The 16,325-nt window shown below is 67.1% G+C and overlaps 1 protein-coding gene across 1 annotated transcript; it reads right to left on the bottom strand.

Annotated features, from left to right (window-relative positions):
* Positions 1–1,381: 1,381 nt before the first annotated feature.
* On the bottom strand, positions 1,382–15,963 carry SART1 (spliceosome associated factor 1, recruiter of U4/U6.U5 tri-snRNP; the record flags this gene model as incomplete). Its single annotated transcript, XM_062019813.1, has 5 exons — positions 15,324–15,963; positions 13,334–13,376; positions 9,392–9,447; positions 9,178–9,307; positions 1,382–1,487 (listed from the first exon to the last, which is right to left on the bottom strand). Coding segments are annotated over exons 1-5 (975 nt in total), but the record flags the coding sequence as incomplete, so codon positions are not given.
* Positions 15,964–16,325: the final 362 nt, after the last annotated feature.

Here is a 16,325-nt window from a genome sequence, read left to right as displayed (position 1 = left end):
ACAGGTCAGTAGTCCCCAAGGGTGTGTCAGCAGCCCCAGGGCAGGTCAGTAGCCCCCAGAGTGTGTCAGCAATCTCCCAGCAAGTCAGTAGCCCCAGGGCAAGTCAGTAGCCCCCAGGATGTGTGGGTAGCCCCAGGGGCGTGTGGGTAGCCCCCAGGGGTGTGTGGGTAGCCCCAGGGATGTCAGTAGCCCCCAGGGGTGTGTGGGTAGCCCCAGGATGTGTGGGTAGCCCCAGGGCAGGTCAGTAGCCCCCAGGGGCGTGTGGGTAGCCCCCAGGGATGTCAGTAGCCCCCAGGGGTGTGTGGGTAGCCCCAGGGTGTGTCAGTAGCCCCAGGGCAGGTCAGTACCCCCCAGGGGTGTCAGTAGCCCCAGGGCAGGTCAGTAGCCCCAGGGGTGTGTGGGTAGCCCCAGGGCAGGTCAGTAGTCCCCAGGACAGGTCAGTAGCCCCAGGGGGTGTCAGTAGCCCCAGGGCAGGTCAGTAGCCCCAGGGTGTGTCAGTAGCCCCAGGGATGTATCAGTAGCCCCAGGGGTGTGTCAGTAGCCCCAGGGGTGTGTCAGCAGCCCCAGGAGTGTGTGGGTAGCCCCAGGGGTGTATCAGTAGCCCCAGGGGTGTGTCAGTAGCCCCAGGGATGTGTCAGTAGCCCAGGGCAGGTCAGTAGCCCCCAGGGGTGTGTGGGTAGCCCCAGGGGTGTCAGTAGCCCCAGGGTGTGTCAGTAGCCCCCCAGCAGCTCAGTAGCCCCCAGGGGTGTGTCAGTAGCCCCCCAGCAGCTCAGTAGCCCCCAGGGGTGTGTCAGTAGCCCCCCAGCAGCTCAGTAGCCCCCAGGGGTGTGTGGGTAGCCCCAGGGCAGGTCAGTAGCCCCCAGGGGTGTGTGGGTAGCCCCAGGGTGTGTCAGTAGCCCCAGGGCAGGTCAGTAGCCCCCAGGGGTGTGTGGGTAGCCCCAGGGTGTGTCAGTAGCCCCCCAGCAGCTCAGTAGCCCCCAGGGGTGTGTCAGTAGCCCCCCAGCAGGTCAGTAGCCCCCAGGGGTGTGTGGGTAGCCCCAGGGCAGGTCAGTAGCCCCCAGGGGTGTCAGTAGCCCCCAGGGATGTGTCAGCAGCCCCCAGCAGAATCACTAGCCCCCAGGGGTGTCAGTAGCCCCCAGGGGTGTGTGGGTAGCCCCAGGGCAGGTCAGTAGCCCCCAGGGGTGTCAGTAGCCCCCAGGGATGTGTCAGCAGCCCCCCAGCAGAATCACTAGCCCCCAGGGGTGTCAGTAGCCCCCAGGGGTGTGTGGGTAGCCCCAGGGCAGGTCAGTAGCCCCCAGGACAGGTCAGTAGCCCCAGGGGGGTGTCAGTAGCCCCAGGGCAGGTCAGTAGCCCCCAGGGGTGAGTCAGTAGCCCAGCTCACCCTCCTGTGGGCCAGCTCCCTCTCGTGCTGCAGGCGCCGGCTGCGCTCGATCCAGGCGGCTGCGTCGTCCAGCCACGGCTCCTCCTGCCCCAGCGGCCGCACGCGCCTGGGCACAGGGGGATGTGGGGGTCTGGGGGGGCTCTGGGGGCTCTGGGGGGGATTTGGGGGGCTGGGGAGTGAGCTGAGGGGATCTGAGGGGGGTGTGGGGGGCTGGGGAGGGGATGTGGGGGGCTCCAGGGGGATTTGGGGGGCTGGGGAGGGAGCTGACGGGCTCTGGGGGGATTTGGGGGGCTGGGGGCGATTTGGAGGCCTCTGAGGGGTATTTGGGAGGGATTTGTGGGTGCTGGAAGGGGATTTGGGGTGTTGAGGGTATTTGGGGGCTGAACAGGGGATGTGGGGGGCTCTGGGGAGATTTGGGGGGACTGGGGGGCTCTGGGGGGCTCTGGGGTGGGATTTGGGGGGCTGGGGGGTGATTTGAGGGGGATTTGGGGGGCTGGGGAGGGGATGTGGGGGGCTCTGGGGAGATTTAGGGGGGCTGGGGGGCTCTGGGGGGGATTTGGGGGGGATGTGGGGGGCTCTGGGGGGATTTGGGGGCTCTGGGGAGGAGCTGAGGGGATCTGAGGGGATTTGGGGGGGCTGGGGGAAAGCTGGGGGGTCTGGAGGGCTCTGGGGGGGATGTGGGGGGACTTGGGGGGCTCTGGGGGGATTTGGGGGGCTGGGGGAGGGATGTGGGGGGACTTGGGGGCTCTGGGGGGACTTGGGGGCTCTGGGGGGGATTTGGGGGGGATTTAGGGGGCTGGGGAGGGGATGTGGGGGGCTCTGGGGAGATTTAGGTTGGCTGGGGGCTCTGGGGGGGATTTAGGGGGGATTTGGGGGGCTGGGGAGGGGATGTGGGGGGCTCTGGGGAGATTTAGGGGGGCTGGGGGGCTCTGGGGGGGATTTGGGGGGCTGGGGGGTGATTTGAGGGGGATTTGGGGGGCTGGGGAGGGGATGTGGGGGGCTCTGGGGGGGATTTATTTGGGGGGGATTTGGGGGGCTGGGGGGGATCTGGGGGGAGTTGGGGGCTCCAGGGGGATTTGGGGGGGCTGGAGAGGGGAGCTGAGGGGCTGTGGGGGGATTTGGGGGGGCTGGGGGAGAGTTGGGGGATCTAGGGGGCTCTGGGGGGGATATGGGGGGACTTGGGGGCTCTGGGGGGATTTGGGGGGCTCTGGGGGAGGAGCTGAGGGGCTCTGGGGGGGATTTGTGGGGGCTGGGGGGTATGTGGGGGGCTCTGGGGGGCATTTGAGGGGGATTTGGGGGGCTGGGGGTGAGCTGAGGGGCTCTGGGGGGGATTTGGGGGGCTGTGGGGGGGATTTGGGGGACTGGGGGGCTCTGGGGGGGCTCTGGGGGGCTGGGGAGGGAGCTGAGGGGCTCTGGTGGAATTTGGGGGGCCTGGGGGAGAGCTGGGGGTTCTGGGGGGCTCTGGGGAGGATGTGGGGGGCTGGGGGAATCTGGGGGCAGTTGGGGGGCTCTGGGGGGGATGTGGGGGGCTCTGGGGGGGATTTGGGGGGCTGGGGGAGAGTTGGGGGGGCTGGGGGGCTCTGGGGGGGGATGTGGGGGGCTGGGGGGTGATTTGAGGGGGATTTGGGGGGCTGGGGAGGGGATGTGGGGGGCTCTGGGGGGGATTTGGTGGGGCTGGGGGGGTGATTTGAGGGGGATTTGGGCGGCTGGGGAGGGGATGTGGGGGGCTCTGGGGAGATTTAGGGGGGCTGGGGGGCTCTGGGGGGGATTTGGGGGGCTCTGGGGGGGATTTGGGAGGGATTTGGGGGGCTGGGGAGGGGATGTGGGGGGCTCTGGGGAGATTTAGGGGGGATTGGGGGCTCTGGGGGGATTTGGGGGGAATTTGGGGGGCTGGGGAGGGGATGTGGGGGGCTCTGGGGAGATTTAGGGGGGGATTGGGGGGCTCTGGGGGGGATTTAGGGGGGATTTGAAGGGCTGGGGAGGGGATGTGGGGGGCTCTGGGGGGGATTTGGGGGCTCTGGGGGGATTTGGGGGGGATTTGGGCGGCTGGGGAGGGGGATGTGGGGGGCTCTGGGGGGATTTGGGGGGCTGGGGGGTGATTTGAGGGGGATTTGGGGGGCTGGGGAGGGCATTTGGGGGGGCTCTGGGGGGCTCTGGGGGGATTTGGGGGGGATTTGGGGGGCTGGGGAGGGATGTGGGGGGCTCTGGGGGGATTTGGGGGGGCTCTGGGGGGCTCTGGGGGGATTTGGGGGGATTTGGGGGGCTGGGGAGGGGATGTGGGGGGACTCTGGGGAGATTTAGGGGGGCTGGGGGGCTCTGGGGGGCACAGGGGGGATTGGGGGGTCCAGGGGGCATTGGGGGGGCTGGGGGGCTCTGGGGGGGATGTGGGGGGACTTGGGGGGCTCTGGGGGGATTTGGGGGGCTCTGGGGGGGATGTGGGGGGACTTGGGGGGCTCTGGGGGGGATTTGGGGGGGCTGGGGGGATTTGGAGGGTCTAGGGGGCTCTGGGGGGGATGTGGGGGGACTTGGGGGGGCTGGGGGGGCTGGGGGGCTCTGGGGGGATTTGGGGGGTGGGGAGGGAGCTGAGGGATCTGAGGGGCGTGTGGGGGGCTGGGGAGGGGATGTGGGGGGGATTTGGGGGGCTGTGGGAGGAGCTGGGGGGAGTTGGGGGGAATTTGGGGGGCTGGGGGGGATCTGGGGGGAGTTAGGGGGCTCCAGGGGGATTTGGGGGGGCTGGAGAGGGGAGCTGAGGGGCTCTGGGGGGGATTTGGGGGCTCTGGGGGGATTTGGGGGACTCTGAGGAGGGGAGCTAAGGGGCTCTGGGGGGGATTTGTGGGGGCTGGGGGGTATGTGGGGGGCTCTGGGGGGCATTTGAGGGGGATTTGGGGGGCTGGGGGGTGAGCTGAGGGGCTCTGGGGGGCATTTGGGGCGCTGTGGGGGGGATTTGGGGGGCTGGGGGGCTCTGGGGGGCTGGGGGAGAGCTGGGGGGTCTGGGGGGCTCAGGGGGGGGAATTTGGGGAGTCTGGGGGGGAGCTGGGGGGAGTTGGGGGCTCTGGGGGGCTGGGGAGGGAATTGAGGGGCTCTGGGGGAGATTTGGGGCGGCTGGGGGCTCAGGGGCGGATTTGGGGGGATTTGGGGGAGAGCTGGGGGGTCTGGGGGGCATTTGGGGGGTCTGGGGGGAGCTGGGGGGCTCTGGGGGGGGATGTGGGGGGGCTGGGGGAGAGTTGGGGGCAGTTGGGGGGCTCTGGGGGGGATGTGGGGGCCTGGGAGGGAGCTGAGGGGCTCTGGGGGGCATTTGGGGGGCTGTGGGTGGGATTTGGGGGGGCTGGGGGGCTCTGGGGGGGATGTGGAGGGGCTGGGGGAGGAGTTGAGGGGCTCTGGGGGGGATGTGGGGGGGCTGGGGGAGGAGTTGAGGGGCTCTGGGGGGGATTTGGGGGGGCTGGGGGGGGCTCTGGGGGGGATTTGGGGGGGCTGGGGGGCTCTGGGGGGGATGTGGGGGGGCTGGGGGAGGAGTTGAGGGGCTCTGGGGGGGATTTGGGGGGGCTGGGGGGGCTCTGGGGGGGATTTGGGGGGGCTGAGGGGCTCTGGGGGGGATTTGGGGGGGCTGGGGGGCTCTGGGGGGGATCTGGGGGGGCTGGGGGGCTCTGGGGGGGATCTGGGGGGGCTGGGGAGGGGAGCTGACGGGCTCTGGGGAGGACTTGGGGGGCTCTTGGGGGATTTGGGGGGGCTGGGGGGCTCTGGGGGGGATGTGGGGGGGCTGGGAGAGGAGTTGAGGGGCTCTGGGGGGATGTGGGGGGGCTGGGGGAGAGTTGGGGGCAGTTGAGGGGCTCTGGGGGGGATTTGGGGGGGCTGGGGAGGGAGCTGACGGGCTCTGGGGGGGATGTGGGGGGGCTGGGGGGCTCTGGGGGGGATGTGGGGGGGCTGGGGGAGAGTTGGGGGCAGTTGGGGGGCTCTGGGGGGGATGTGGGGCCTGGGGAGGGAGCTGAGGGGCTCTGGGGGGCATTTGGGGGGCTGGGGGGGATTTGAGGGGGATGTGGGGGGCTGGGGAGGGAGTTGGGGGGCTCTGGGGGAGATTTGGGGGGGCTGGGGGGCTCTGGGGGGATGTGGGGGGGCTGGGGGAGGAGTTGAGGGGCTCTGGGGGGGATGTGGGGGGGCTGGGGGGCTCTGGGGGGGATGTGGGGGGGCTGGAGAGGAGAGTTGAGGGGCTCTGGGGGGGCTGGGGGAGAGCTGGGGGGTCTGGGGGGCTCTGGGGGGGATGTGGGGGTGCTGGGGAAGGAGTTGAGGGGCTCTGGGGGGCATTTGGGGGGCTGTGGGGGGGATTTGGGGGGCTGGGGGGCTCTGGGGGCTGGGGGAGAGCTGGGGGGTCTGGGGGGCTCAGGGGGGGATTTGGGGGGTCTGGGAGGGAGCTGGGGGGAGTTGGGGGGCTCTGGGGGGCTGGGGAGGGAGCTGAGGGGCTCTGAGGGAGATTTGGGGGGGCTGGGGGGGAGCTGGGGGGTCTGGGGGGCATTTGGGGGGTCTGGGGGGGAGCTGGGGGGCTCTGGGGGCATTTAGGGGGCTGTGGGGGGGATGTGGGGGGGCCTGGGGAGGAGCTGAGGGGCTCTGGGGGAGATTTGGGGGGGCTGGGGGGCTCAGGGGGGGATGTGGGGGGGCTGGGGGGGAGCTGGGGGGATTTGGGGAGATCTGAGGGGTTTGTGGGGGGCTGGGAGGGATTTGGGGGGCTGGAAAGGGGAGCTGAGGGGCTCTAGGGGGCATTTGGGGGGCTGGGGGGGGATTTGGGGGGCTCTGGGAGAGAATCTGACGGGATCTGGGGGGATCTGGGGAGAGATTTGGGGGGCTGAGAGGATCTCAGGGGAGTTGGGGGCCTGTGGGAGGGATTTGGGGGTGTGGGGCAGGTTTGGGTGCTGGGGGCAGGTTTTGGGGTGCCCTCACCCCAGTTTCTGGCTGAGCAGCCGTGTGTGGGGCTGTGGGGGGTGTGTGGGGCAGGTTTGGGGTGCTATGGGGCAGGTTTTGGGGTGCCCTCACCCCAGTTTCTGGTTGAGCAAGCCGTGTGTGGGGCTGTGGGGGGTGTGTGGGGCAGGTTTGGGGTGCTATGGGGCAGGTTTTGGGGTGCCCTCACCCCAGTTTCTGGCTGAGCAGCCGTGTGTGGGGGCTGTGGGGGGTGTGTGGGGCAGGTTTGGGTGCTGGGGGCAGGTTTTGGGGTGCCCTCACCCCAGTTTCTGGTTGAGCAGCCGTGTGTGGGGCTGTGGGGGGTGTGTGGGGCAGGTTTGGGGTGCTGGGGGGGCAGGTTTTGGGGTGCCCTCACCCCAGTTTCTGGTTGAGCAGCGTGTGTGGGGCTGTGGGGGGTGTGTGGGGCAGGTTTGGGGTGCTGGGGGCAGGTTTTGGGGTGCCCTCACCCCAGTTTCTGGTTGAGCAGCCGTGTGTGGGGCTGTGGGGGGGTGTGTGGGGCAGGTTTGGGGTGCTGGGGGCAGGTTTTGGGGTGCCCTCACCCCAGTTTCTGGTTGAGCAGCCGTGTGTGGGGCTGTGGGGGGTGTGTGGGGCAGGTTTGGGGTGCTATGGGGCAGGTTTTGGGGTGCCCTCACCCCAGTTTCTGGCTGAGCAGCCGTGTGTGGGGCTGTGGGGGGTGTGTGGGGCAGGTTTGGGGTGCTGGGGGCAGGTTTTGGGGTGCCCTCACCCCAGTTTCTGGTTGAGCAGCGTGTGTGGGGCTGTGGGGGGTGTGTGGGGCAGGTTTGGGGTGCTGGGGGCAGGTTTTGGGGTGCCCTCACCCCAGTTTCTGGTTGAGCAGCCGTGTGTGGGGCTGTGGGGGGTGTGTGGGGCAGGTTTGGGGTGCTGGGGGCAGGTTTTGGGGTGCCCTCACCCCAGTTTCTGGTTGAGCAGCCGTGTGTGGGGCTGTGGGGGGTGTGTGGGGCAGGTTTGGGGTGCTATGGGGCAGGTTTTGGGGTGCCCTCACCCCAGTTTCTGGTTGAGCAGCCGTGTGTGGGGCTGTGGGTCAGTGTGGGGCAGGTTTGGGGTGCTGGGGGCAGGTTTTGGGGTGCCTCACCCCAGTTTCTGGTTGAGCAGCCGTGTGTGGGGCTGTGGGGGGTGTGTGGGGCAGGTTTGGGGTGCTATGGGGCAGGTTTTGGGGTGCCCTCACCCCAGTTTCTGGTTGAGCAGCCGTGGTGTGGGGCTGTGGGGGTGTGTGGGGCAGGTTTGGGGTGCTGGGGGGCAGGTTTTGGGGTGCCCTCACCCCAGTTTCTGGTTGAGCAGCCGTGTGTGGGGCTGTGGGGGGTGTGTGGGGCAGGTTTGGGGTGCTGGGGGGCAGGTTTTGGGGTGCCCTCACCCAGTTTCTGGTTGAGCAGCCGTGTGTGGGGCTGTGGGGGGTGTGTGGGGGCAGGTTTGGGGTGCTGGGGGGCAGGTTTTGGGGTGCCCTCACCCCAGTTTCTGGTTGAGCAGCCGTGTGTGGGGGGCTGTGGGGGGTGTGTGGGGCAGGTTTGGGGTGCTATGGGGCAGGTTTTGGGGGTGCCCTCACCCCAGTTTCTGGTTGAGGCAGCCGTGTGTGGGGCTGTGGGGGGTGTGTGGGGCAGGTTTGGGGTGCTGGGGGCAGGTTTTGGGGTGCCCTCACCCCAGTTTCTGGTTGAGCAGCCGTGTGTGGGGCTGTGGGGGGTGTGTGGGGCAGGTTTGGGGTGCTGGGGGCAGGTTTTGGGGTGCCCTCACCCCAGTTTCTGGCTGAGCAGCCGTGTGTGGGGCTGTGGGGGGGGTGTGGGGCAGGTTGGGGTGCTGGGGGCAGGTTTTGGGGGTGCCCTCACCCCAGTTTCTGGCTGAGCAGCCGTGTGTGGGGCTGTGGGGGGGTGTGTGGGGCAGGTTTGGGGTGCTGGGGGCAGGTTTTGGGGTGCCCTCACCCCAGTTTCTGGCTGAGCAGCCGTGTGTGGGGCTGTGGGGGGTGTGTGGGGCAGGTTGGGGTGCTGGGGGCAGGTTTGGGGTGCCCTCACCCCAGTTTCTGGCTGAGCAGCCGTGTGTGGGGCTGTGGGGGGGGCTGTGGGGCAGGTTTGGGGGTGCTGGGGGCAGGTTTTGGGGTGCCCTCACCCCAGTTTCTGGTTGAGCAGCCGTGTGTGGGGCTGTGGGGGGTGTGTGGGGCAGGTTTGGGGTGCTATGGGGCAGGTTTTGGGGTGCCCTCACCCCAGTTTCTGGTTGAGCAGCCGTGTGTGGGGGCTGTGGGGGGTGTGTGGGGCAGGTTTGGGGTGCTATGGGGCAGGTTTTGGGGTGCCTCACCCCAGTTCTGGTTGAGCAGCCGTGTGTGGGGCTGTGGGGGGTGTGTGGGGCAGGTTTGGGGGTGCTATGGGGCAGGTTTTGGGGGTGCCCTCACCCAGTTTCTGGCTGAGCAGCCGTGTGTGGGGCTGTGGGTCAGTGTGGGGCAGGTTTGGGGTGCTATGGGGCAGGTTTTGGGTGCCCTCACCCCAGTTTCTGGTTGAGCAGCGTGTGTGGGGCTGTGGGTCAGTGTGGGGCAGGTTTGGGGTGCTGGGGGGCAGGTTTTGGGGTGCCCTCACCCCAGTTTCTGGTTGAGCAGCCGTGTGTGGGGCTGTGGGGGTGTGTGGGGCAGGTTTGGGGGTGCTGGGGGCAGGTTTTGGGGTGCCCTCACCCCAGTTTCTGGTTGAGCAGCCGTGTGTGGGGCTGTGGGTCAGTGTGGGGCAGGTTTGGGGTGCTGGGGGCAGGTTTTGGGGTGCCCTCACCCCAGTTTCTGGCTGAGCAGCCGTGTGTGGGGCTGTGGGTCAGTGTGGGGGCAGGTTTGGGGTGCTATGGGGCAGGTTTTGGGGTGCCCTCACCCCAGTTTCTGGTTGAGCAGCCGCTTCTCCTTGGCCGCCGCCAGCTTCTCCCTCAGCTCGTCCCGGTGCCGCCCCAGCAGCGGGTTCACGATGGCGCCCACCAGCGGCTCCTCCTTGGTCCCAGCCTCAGCTTTGGGGGGGGGGGGACACCCCAAAATCAGCTCCTGGGGTCCCCCCAAAATGGCCCAAAGGGGGGGGGAGGGGCTTCACTCACCTTTCTTGGCTGGGGCTGTGTCCAGTGGCTTCAGTCCCAGTTTGGCCCGGAGCTTGCTGGGAGAGGGGGGGGAAGGGGTTAAATGGGGGGGGGGGGGGGCAAAAAGGGGGTGCCCTGGGGGTGGGGGGACCCCAAAAAGGGCACCCAGGGGGTGGGGGGGAGGTTGAAGGGGGTGGGGGGACCCCAAAAGGGCATTCAGGGGGTGGGGGGGGGAGTTTAAAGGGGGGTGAGGGGACCCCAAAAGGGCTCCCAGGGGGTGGGGGGGGGGGGTTTGGGGGCACCCAGGGGGCGGGGGGGATGGAATTGGGGGGCACCTGGGGGTGGGGGGGACCCAAAAAGGGGCACCCAGGGGGTGGGGGGGAGGTTAAAGGGGGGTGGAGGGACCCCAAAAAGGGCAGCCAGGGGGTGGGGGGGGGTTAAAGGGGGTGGGGGGACCCCAAAAAGGGCAGCCAGGGGGTGGGGGGGGGGTTAAGGGGGTGGGGGGACCCCAAAAAGGGCAGCCAGGGGGTGGGAGGAAGGTTAAAGGGGGTGGGGGGACCCCAAAAGGGCTCCCAGGGGGTGGGGGGGGTGTTAAAGGGGTGGGGGGGACCCCAAAAGGGCATTCAGGGGGTGGGGGGGAGGTTAAAGGGGGTGGGGGGACCCCAAAAAGGGGCTCCCAGGGGGTGGGGGAGATTTAAATGGGGGGAGAGCTCAAAAAGGGGGTGCCCTGGGGGGGGGGGGGGGGGGGGGGGGGGGGGGGGACCCCAAAAGGGCAGCCAGGGGGTGGGGGAGGATGGAATTGGGGGCACTCAGGGGGTGGGGAGGGGGTTAAAGGGGGTGGGGGGACCCCAAAAAGGGCACCCAGGGGGTGGGGGGGAGAAGATTGGGGGCACCCAGGGGGTGGGGGGACCCCAAAAAGGGCATCCAGGGGGTGTGGGGGGGTTAAATGGGGGGGGGGGGGGCTCCAAAAGGGGGTGCCCTGGGGTGGGGGGACCCCAAAAGGGCAGCCAGGGGGTGGGGGGGAGGTTAAAGGGGGTGGGGGGACCCCAAAAGGGCACCCAAGGGGTGGGGGGGAGGTTAAAGGGGGTGGGGGGGAGGTTAAAGGGGGTGGGGGGACCCCAAAAAGGGCTCCCAGGGGGTGGGGGGACCCCAAAAAAGGCACCCAGGGGGTGGGGGGGAGGTTAAAGGGGGTGGGGGGACCCCAAAAGGGCTCCCAGGGGGTGGGGGGGGGTTAAAGGGGTGGGGGGACCCCAAAAGGGCATTCAGGGGGTGGGGGGGAGGTTGAAGGGGGTGAGGGGACCCCAAAAGGGCATTCAGGGGGTGGGGGGGGAGGTTAAAGGGGGGTGGGGGGACCCCAAAAAGGGCAGCCAGGGGGTGGGGGGGGGGTTAAATGGGGTGGGGGGACCCCAAAAAGGGCTCCCAGGGGGTGGGGGGACCCCAAAAAAGGCAGCCAGGGGGTGGGAGGGAGGTTAAAGGGGGTGGGGGGACCCCAAAAGGGCTCCCAGGGGGTGGGGGGGAGGTTGAAGGGGGTGGGGGGACCCCAAAAAGGGCTCCCAGGGGGTGGGGGGACCCCAAAAAAGGCACCCAGGGGGTGGGGGGGAGGTTAAAGGGGGGTGGGGGGACCCCAAAAAGGGCTCCCAGGGGGTGGGGGGCAGGTTAAAGGGGTGGGGGGACCCCAAAAGGGCATTCAAGGGGTGGGGGGGGGAGGTTAAAGGGGGTGGGGGGACCCCAAAAAGGGCTCCCAGGGGGTGGGGGGGAGGTTAAAGGAGTGGGGGGACCCCAAAAAGGGGCATCCAGGGGGTGGGGGGAGGGGTTTGGGGGCACCCAGGGGGTGGGGGGGATGGAATTGGGGGCACCTGGGGGTGGGGGGACCCCAAAAGGGCTCCCAGGGGGTGGGGGGGAGGTTAAAGGGGTGGGGGGGACCCCAAAAGGGCACCCAGGGGGTGGGGGGGAGGTTTAAAGGGGTGGGGGGGACCCCAAAAGGGCACCCAGGGGGTGGGGGGGGAGGTTAAGGGGGTGGGGGGGGACCCCAAAAAGGGCACCCAGGGGGTGGGGGGAGGGGTTTTGGGGTGCCTTTTGGGGTGTGTTTTGGGGTGTTGGGGTGTGTTTGGGGTGTGTTTTGGGGTGTGGGGTGAGATTTTGGGGTGGTTTTGGGGTGCATTTGGGGTGTTGGGGTGAGTTTTGGGGTGTGTTTGGGGTTTTGGGGTGTGTTTTGGGGTGTGTTTTGGGGGTTGGGGTGAGGTTTTGGGGTGGTTTTGGGGTGTGTTTTGGGGGTTGGGGTGTGTTTGGGGGTTTTGGGGTGTGTTTTGGGGTGTGTTTGGGGTTTTGGGGTGTGTTTGGGGGTTGGGGTGAGGTTTTGGGGTGTTTTGGGGTGTGTTTTGGGGTTTTGGGGTGCATTTGGGGTGTGTTTTGGGGCTTTGGGGTGGTTTTGGGGTTGGGATGAGGTTTTGGGGTGGTTTTGGGGTGCATTTGGGGTTTTGGGGTGTGTTTTGGGGTGGTTTTGGGGTGTGGGGTGAGGTTTTGGGGTGGTTTTGGGGTGTGTTTGGGGTTTTGGGGTGTGTTTTGGGGTGTGGGGTGGGGTTTTGGGGTGGTTTTGGGGTGCATTTGGGGTGTTGGGGTGCAGTTTGGGGGTTGGGGTGAGGTTTTGGGGTGGTTTTGGGGTGGTTTTGGGGTGCATTTGGGGTGCATTTGGGGTGTTGGGGTGCAGTTTGGGGGTTGGGGTGAGGTTTTGGGGTGGTTTTGGGGTGGTTTTGGGGTGCATTTGGGGTGTGTTTGGGGTTTTGGGGTGTGTTTGGGGGTTGGGATGAGGTTTTGGGGTGGTTTTGGGGTGTGGGGTGAGGTTTTGGGGTGGTTTTGGGGTGGTTTTGGGGTGGTTTTGGGGTGGTTTTGGGGTGCAGTTTGGGGGTTGGGGTGAGGTTTTGGGGTGGTTTTGGGGTGTTTTGGGGTGCATTTGGGGTTTTGGGGTGCAGTTTGGGAGTTGGGGTGAGGTTTTGGGGTGGGTTTGGGGTGGTTTTGGGGTGCATTTGGGGTGTTGGGGTGCATTTGGGGTTTTGGGGTGGTTTTGGGGTGGTTTTGGGGTGCATTTGGGGTTTTGGGGTGTGTTTTGGGGTGTGGGAGGGGTTTTGGGGTGCAGTTTGGGGGTTGGGGTGAGGTTTTGGGGTGGTTTTGGGGTGGTTTTGGGGTGCATTTGGGGTTTTGGGGTGCAGTTTGGGGGTTGGGGTGAGGTTTTGGGGTGGTTTTGGGGTGGTTTTGGGGTGCATTTGGGGTTTTGGGGTGCAGTTTGGGGGTTGGGGTGAGGTTTTGGGGTGTTTTGGGGTGTGTTTTGGGGTTTTGGGGTGCATTTGGGGTGTGTTTTGGGGCTTTGGGTGGTTTTGGGGGTTGGGATGAGGTTTTGGGGTGGTTTTGGGGTGTGGGGTGAGGTTTTGGGGTGGTTTTGGGGTGGTTTTGGGGTGGTTTTGGGGTGCATTTGGGGTTTTGGGGTGCAGTTTGGGGGTTGGGGTGAGGTTTTGGGGTGGTTTTGGGGTGGTTTTGGGGTGCATTTGGGGTTTTGGGGTGCAGTTTGGGGGTTGGGGTGAGGTTTTGGGGTGGTTTTGGGGTGGTTTTGGGGTGCATTTGGGGTGTTGGGGTGCATTTGGGGTTTTGGGGTGGTTTTGGGGTGGTTTTGGGGTGCATTTGGGGTTTTGGGGTGTGTTTTGGGGTGTGGGAGGGGTTTTGGGGTGCAGTTTGGGGGTTGGGGTGAGGTTTTGGGGTGGTTTTGGGGTGGTTTTGGGGTGCATTTGGGGTTTTGGGGTGCAGTTTGGGGGTTGGGGTGAGGTTTTGGGGTGGTTTTGGGGTGGTTTTGGGGTGCATTTGGGTGTTGGGGTGCAGTTTGGGGGTTGGGGTGAGGTTTTGGGGTGCATTTGGGGTGTTTTTGGGGTGTGTTTGGGGTTTTGGGGTGGTTTTGGGGTGCATTTGGGCTCTCACTTGGTCTCTTCCACGCTGAGGCCGCCGCTGGAGTCGCTTTTCCCTGGGGGCGGGGCCAGAGCTAATGAGCGCTCGTTAGCGGCGCCTTAACGAGGGCAGCGGCTGCCCCAGTGCCCTCCCAGTGCATCCCAGTGCTCCCAGTGCATCCCAGTGCCTCCCAGTGTCCCCAGTGCCCCCCAGTCCCTCCAGTGCATCCCAGTGCCCCCAGTGCATCCCAGTGCCCCCCAGTGCATCCCAGTGCCTCCCACTGACCCCAGTGCCTCCCAGTGCCCTCCCAGTGTCCCCAGTGCCCTCCCAGTGCCCCCCAGTGCATCCCAGTGCCTTCCTAGTGCCCTCCCACTGCCCCTTAAACTCCCCCAGTGCCCCCAGTGCCCCCAGCGTCCCCCGGTGCATCCCAGTACCCCCAGTGCCTCCCAGCGCCCCTCAGTGCTTCCCAGTGCCCTCCCAGTGCATCCCAGTGCCCCCAGTGCATCCCAGTGCCCCCAGTGCCTCTTAAACCCTCCCAGTGCATCCCAGTGCTCCCAGTGCATCCCAGTGCCCCCAGTGCCTCCCAGTGCCCCCCAGTGCTTCCCAGTGCCCTCCCAGTGCATCCCAGTGCCCCCAGTGCATCCCAGTGCCCCCAGTGCCTCCCAGTGACTCCTAAACCCTCCCAGTGCATCCCAGTGCTCCCAGTGCATCCCAGTGCCCCCAGTGCCTCCCAGTGACTCTTAAACCCTCCCAGTGCCCCCCACTGCCCCCCCAGTGCATCCCAGTATCCCCCAGCGCCTCCCAGTGCCTCCCACTGCCCCCAGTGTCCTCCCAGTACCCCCAGTGTCCCTTAAACCCTTCCACTGCCCCCAGTGCCCTCCCAGTGCCTCCCAGTACCCCCAGTGTCCTCCCAGTGCCTCCCACTGCCCCCAGTGCCCTCCCAGTACCCCCAGTGTCCCTTAAACCCTCCCAGTGCCCCCAGTGCCCTCCCAGTGCCTCCCAGTGCATCCCAGTACCCCCAGTGTCCTCCCAGTGCCCTCCCACTGCCCCCAGTGCCCTCCCAGTACCCCCAGTGTCCCTTAAACCCTCCCAGTGCCGCCAGTGCCCTCCCAGTGCCTCCCAGTGCATCCCAGTGCCCCCAGTACCCCCCAGTGCCTCCCACTGCCCCCCAATGCATCCCAGTGCATCCCACTGCCCCCCAGTGCCTCCCAGTGCATCCCAGTGACCCTTAAACCCTCCCAGTGCCTCCCAGTGACCCTTAAACGCTCCCAGTGCATCCCAGTACCTCCAACTGCTTGCCAGTACATCCCAGTACTCCCCAGTGCCTCCCACTGCCCCCAGAGCCCCCAGCACATCCCAGTACTCCCCAGTGCCTCCCAATGCTTCCCAGTGACCATTAAACCCTCCCAGTGCCTCCCAATGCATCCCAGTACTCCCCACTGCCCCCAGTGCCTCCCAGTGCCCCCCAGTGCCCCCAGTGCATCCCAGTGCCCCCCAGTGCATCCCAGTGCCCCCCAGTGCCCTCCCAGTGCCCCCCAGTGCCCTCCCAGTGCCCTCCCAGTGCATCCCAGTGACTCTTAAACCCTCCCAGTGCCTCCCAGTGCCTCCCACTGTCCCCCAGTGCCCTCCCAGTGCCCCCCAAACCCTCCCAGTGCCCCCCAGTGCCCCTAAACGCTCTCCCAGCCCCTCCCAGTCCCCTCCAACCCCCTCCCAGTCCCCTCCAACCCCCTCCCAGTCCCCTCTAATCCCCTCCCAGTTCCCTCCAATCCCCTCCCAGTTCCCCCCAGTCCCCTCTAATCCCCTCCCAGTCTCTCCCAGTCGCCCCAACCCCCTCCCAGTCCCCTCTAATCCCCTCCCAGTATCTCCCAGTCCCCTCAAACCCCCTCCCAGTCCCCCCCAGCCCCCTCAACCCCCTCCCAGTCCCCTCTAACCCCCTCCCAGTTCCTTCAAACCCCCTCCCAGTCCCCTCTAACCCTCTCCCAGTGCCCCTAAACCCCCCTCCCAGTCCCCCCCAGCGCCTCACCGGGCTCGTCTCTCTCGTCCCTGCGCTCCCTCTTGCCGCGCCGCTCGCCCTCGGCCGCCGCCGCCCCGCGCCCATGGCCGCCCCGGGCCGTGTCCTCGGGCCTCCTGGGGGCCGCGGGGCCGCTGCCGGCGGCTCCGTTCGCTCCGTTCGCTCCGTTCCCGCCGCGCTCGGGCCCCCGCGAGCGGCTGCGCTTCCCCCGGCGCTCCCCGGACGCGCGGCGGCGGCGCTTGCGGTGCTCGCGGGAGCCTCTGGCGGCCGCGGCCGGCGCCGGGGGACTGGCCGGGGCTTGGGCGCCGCCGGGAGCGGCCGCCGGAGCCTCCTCGGGCCCTTCGGAGCCGCCGCCGCCGCGCTCACGGTGCTTCTTGGACGAGCCCATGGCGGCCGCTTCACTTCCGGTCGGAGGCCTCGGCACTTCCGGCGCCTCGCAGCGGCGGGGGGGCGGTGCCAGGAGGAGGGGAATGGGCGGTTTGGGGCAAAAAAGGGCGGTTTTGGAGCGCTTTGGGGTAAAACAGTTAAATATGAGGATAAAAAGGGGCCTCATGGTGCTTTTTAGGTGGTTTAGGGATGGTTTTGGGGTAAAAATGAGGAAGAAAACGGGCAACTTCCGGTCGGGACGGCGCCACTTCCGGCTGGTCGCCATAGCACGGGAGCCGGCGCCCCGCGCTTCCGCTTCCGGGTTCTGCTTCGCTTCTGATTGGCTGAGGCGCCGCCAAGGGGCGGGGCGTGGCTAAAGAGGCGGGAAACGGGCGGTTTGGGCAAAAAAGGGCGGTTTTGGGGCACTTTGGGGGAAAAGAGAGGAGTTTGGGGGGGAAAGTGGGATTTTGGGGCAGATTGTGGTGAAAAAAGGGTGTTTTGGGAATACTGAGAGAAGAAAACGGGCCTTTTGGGGCAAAAAAGGGCAGTTTTGGGGCACTTTGGGGCAAAAAAGGGCAGTTCTGGGGCATTTGGGGGCAAAAAAGGGCAGTTTTGGGGCACTTTGAAGGAAAAACAAACACACTGGGG

The sequence above is a fragment of the Colius striatus genome, unplaced genomic scaffold (genome assembly GCF_028858725.1).
Source record: "Colius striatus isolate bColStr4 unplaced genomic scaffold, bColStr4.1.hap1 scaffold_186, whole genome shotgun sequence".
NCBI classification, from domain to species: Eukaryota; Metazoa; Chordata; class Aves; order Coliiformes; family Coliidae; genus Colius; species Colius striatus.
Note: the sequence above shows the minus strand (reverse complement) of the source record. Positions and strands in the feature narration are given on the sequence as shown.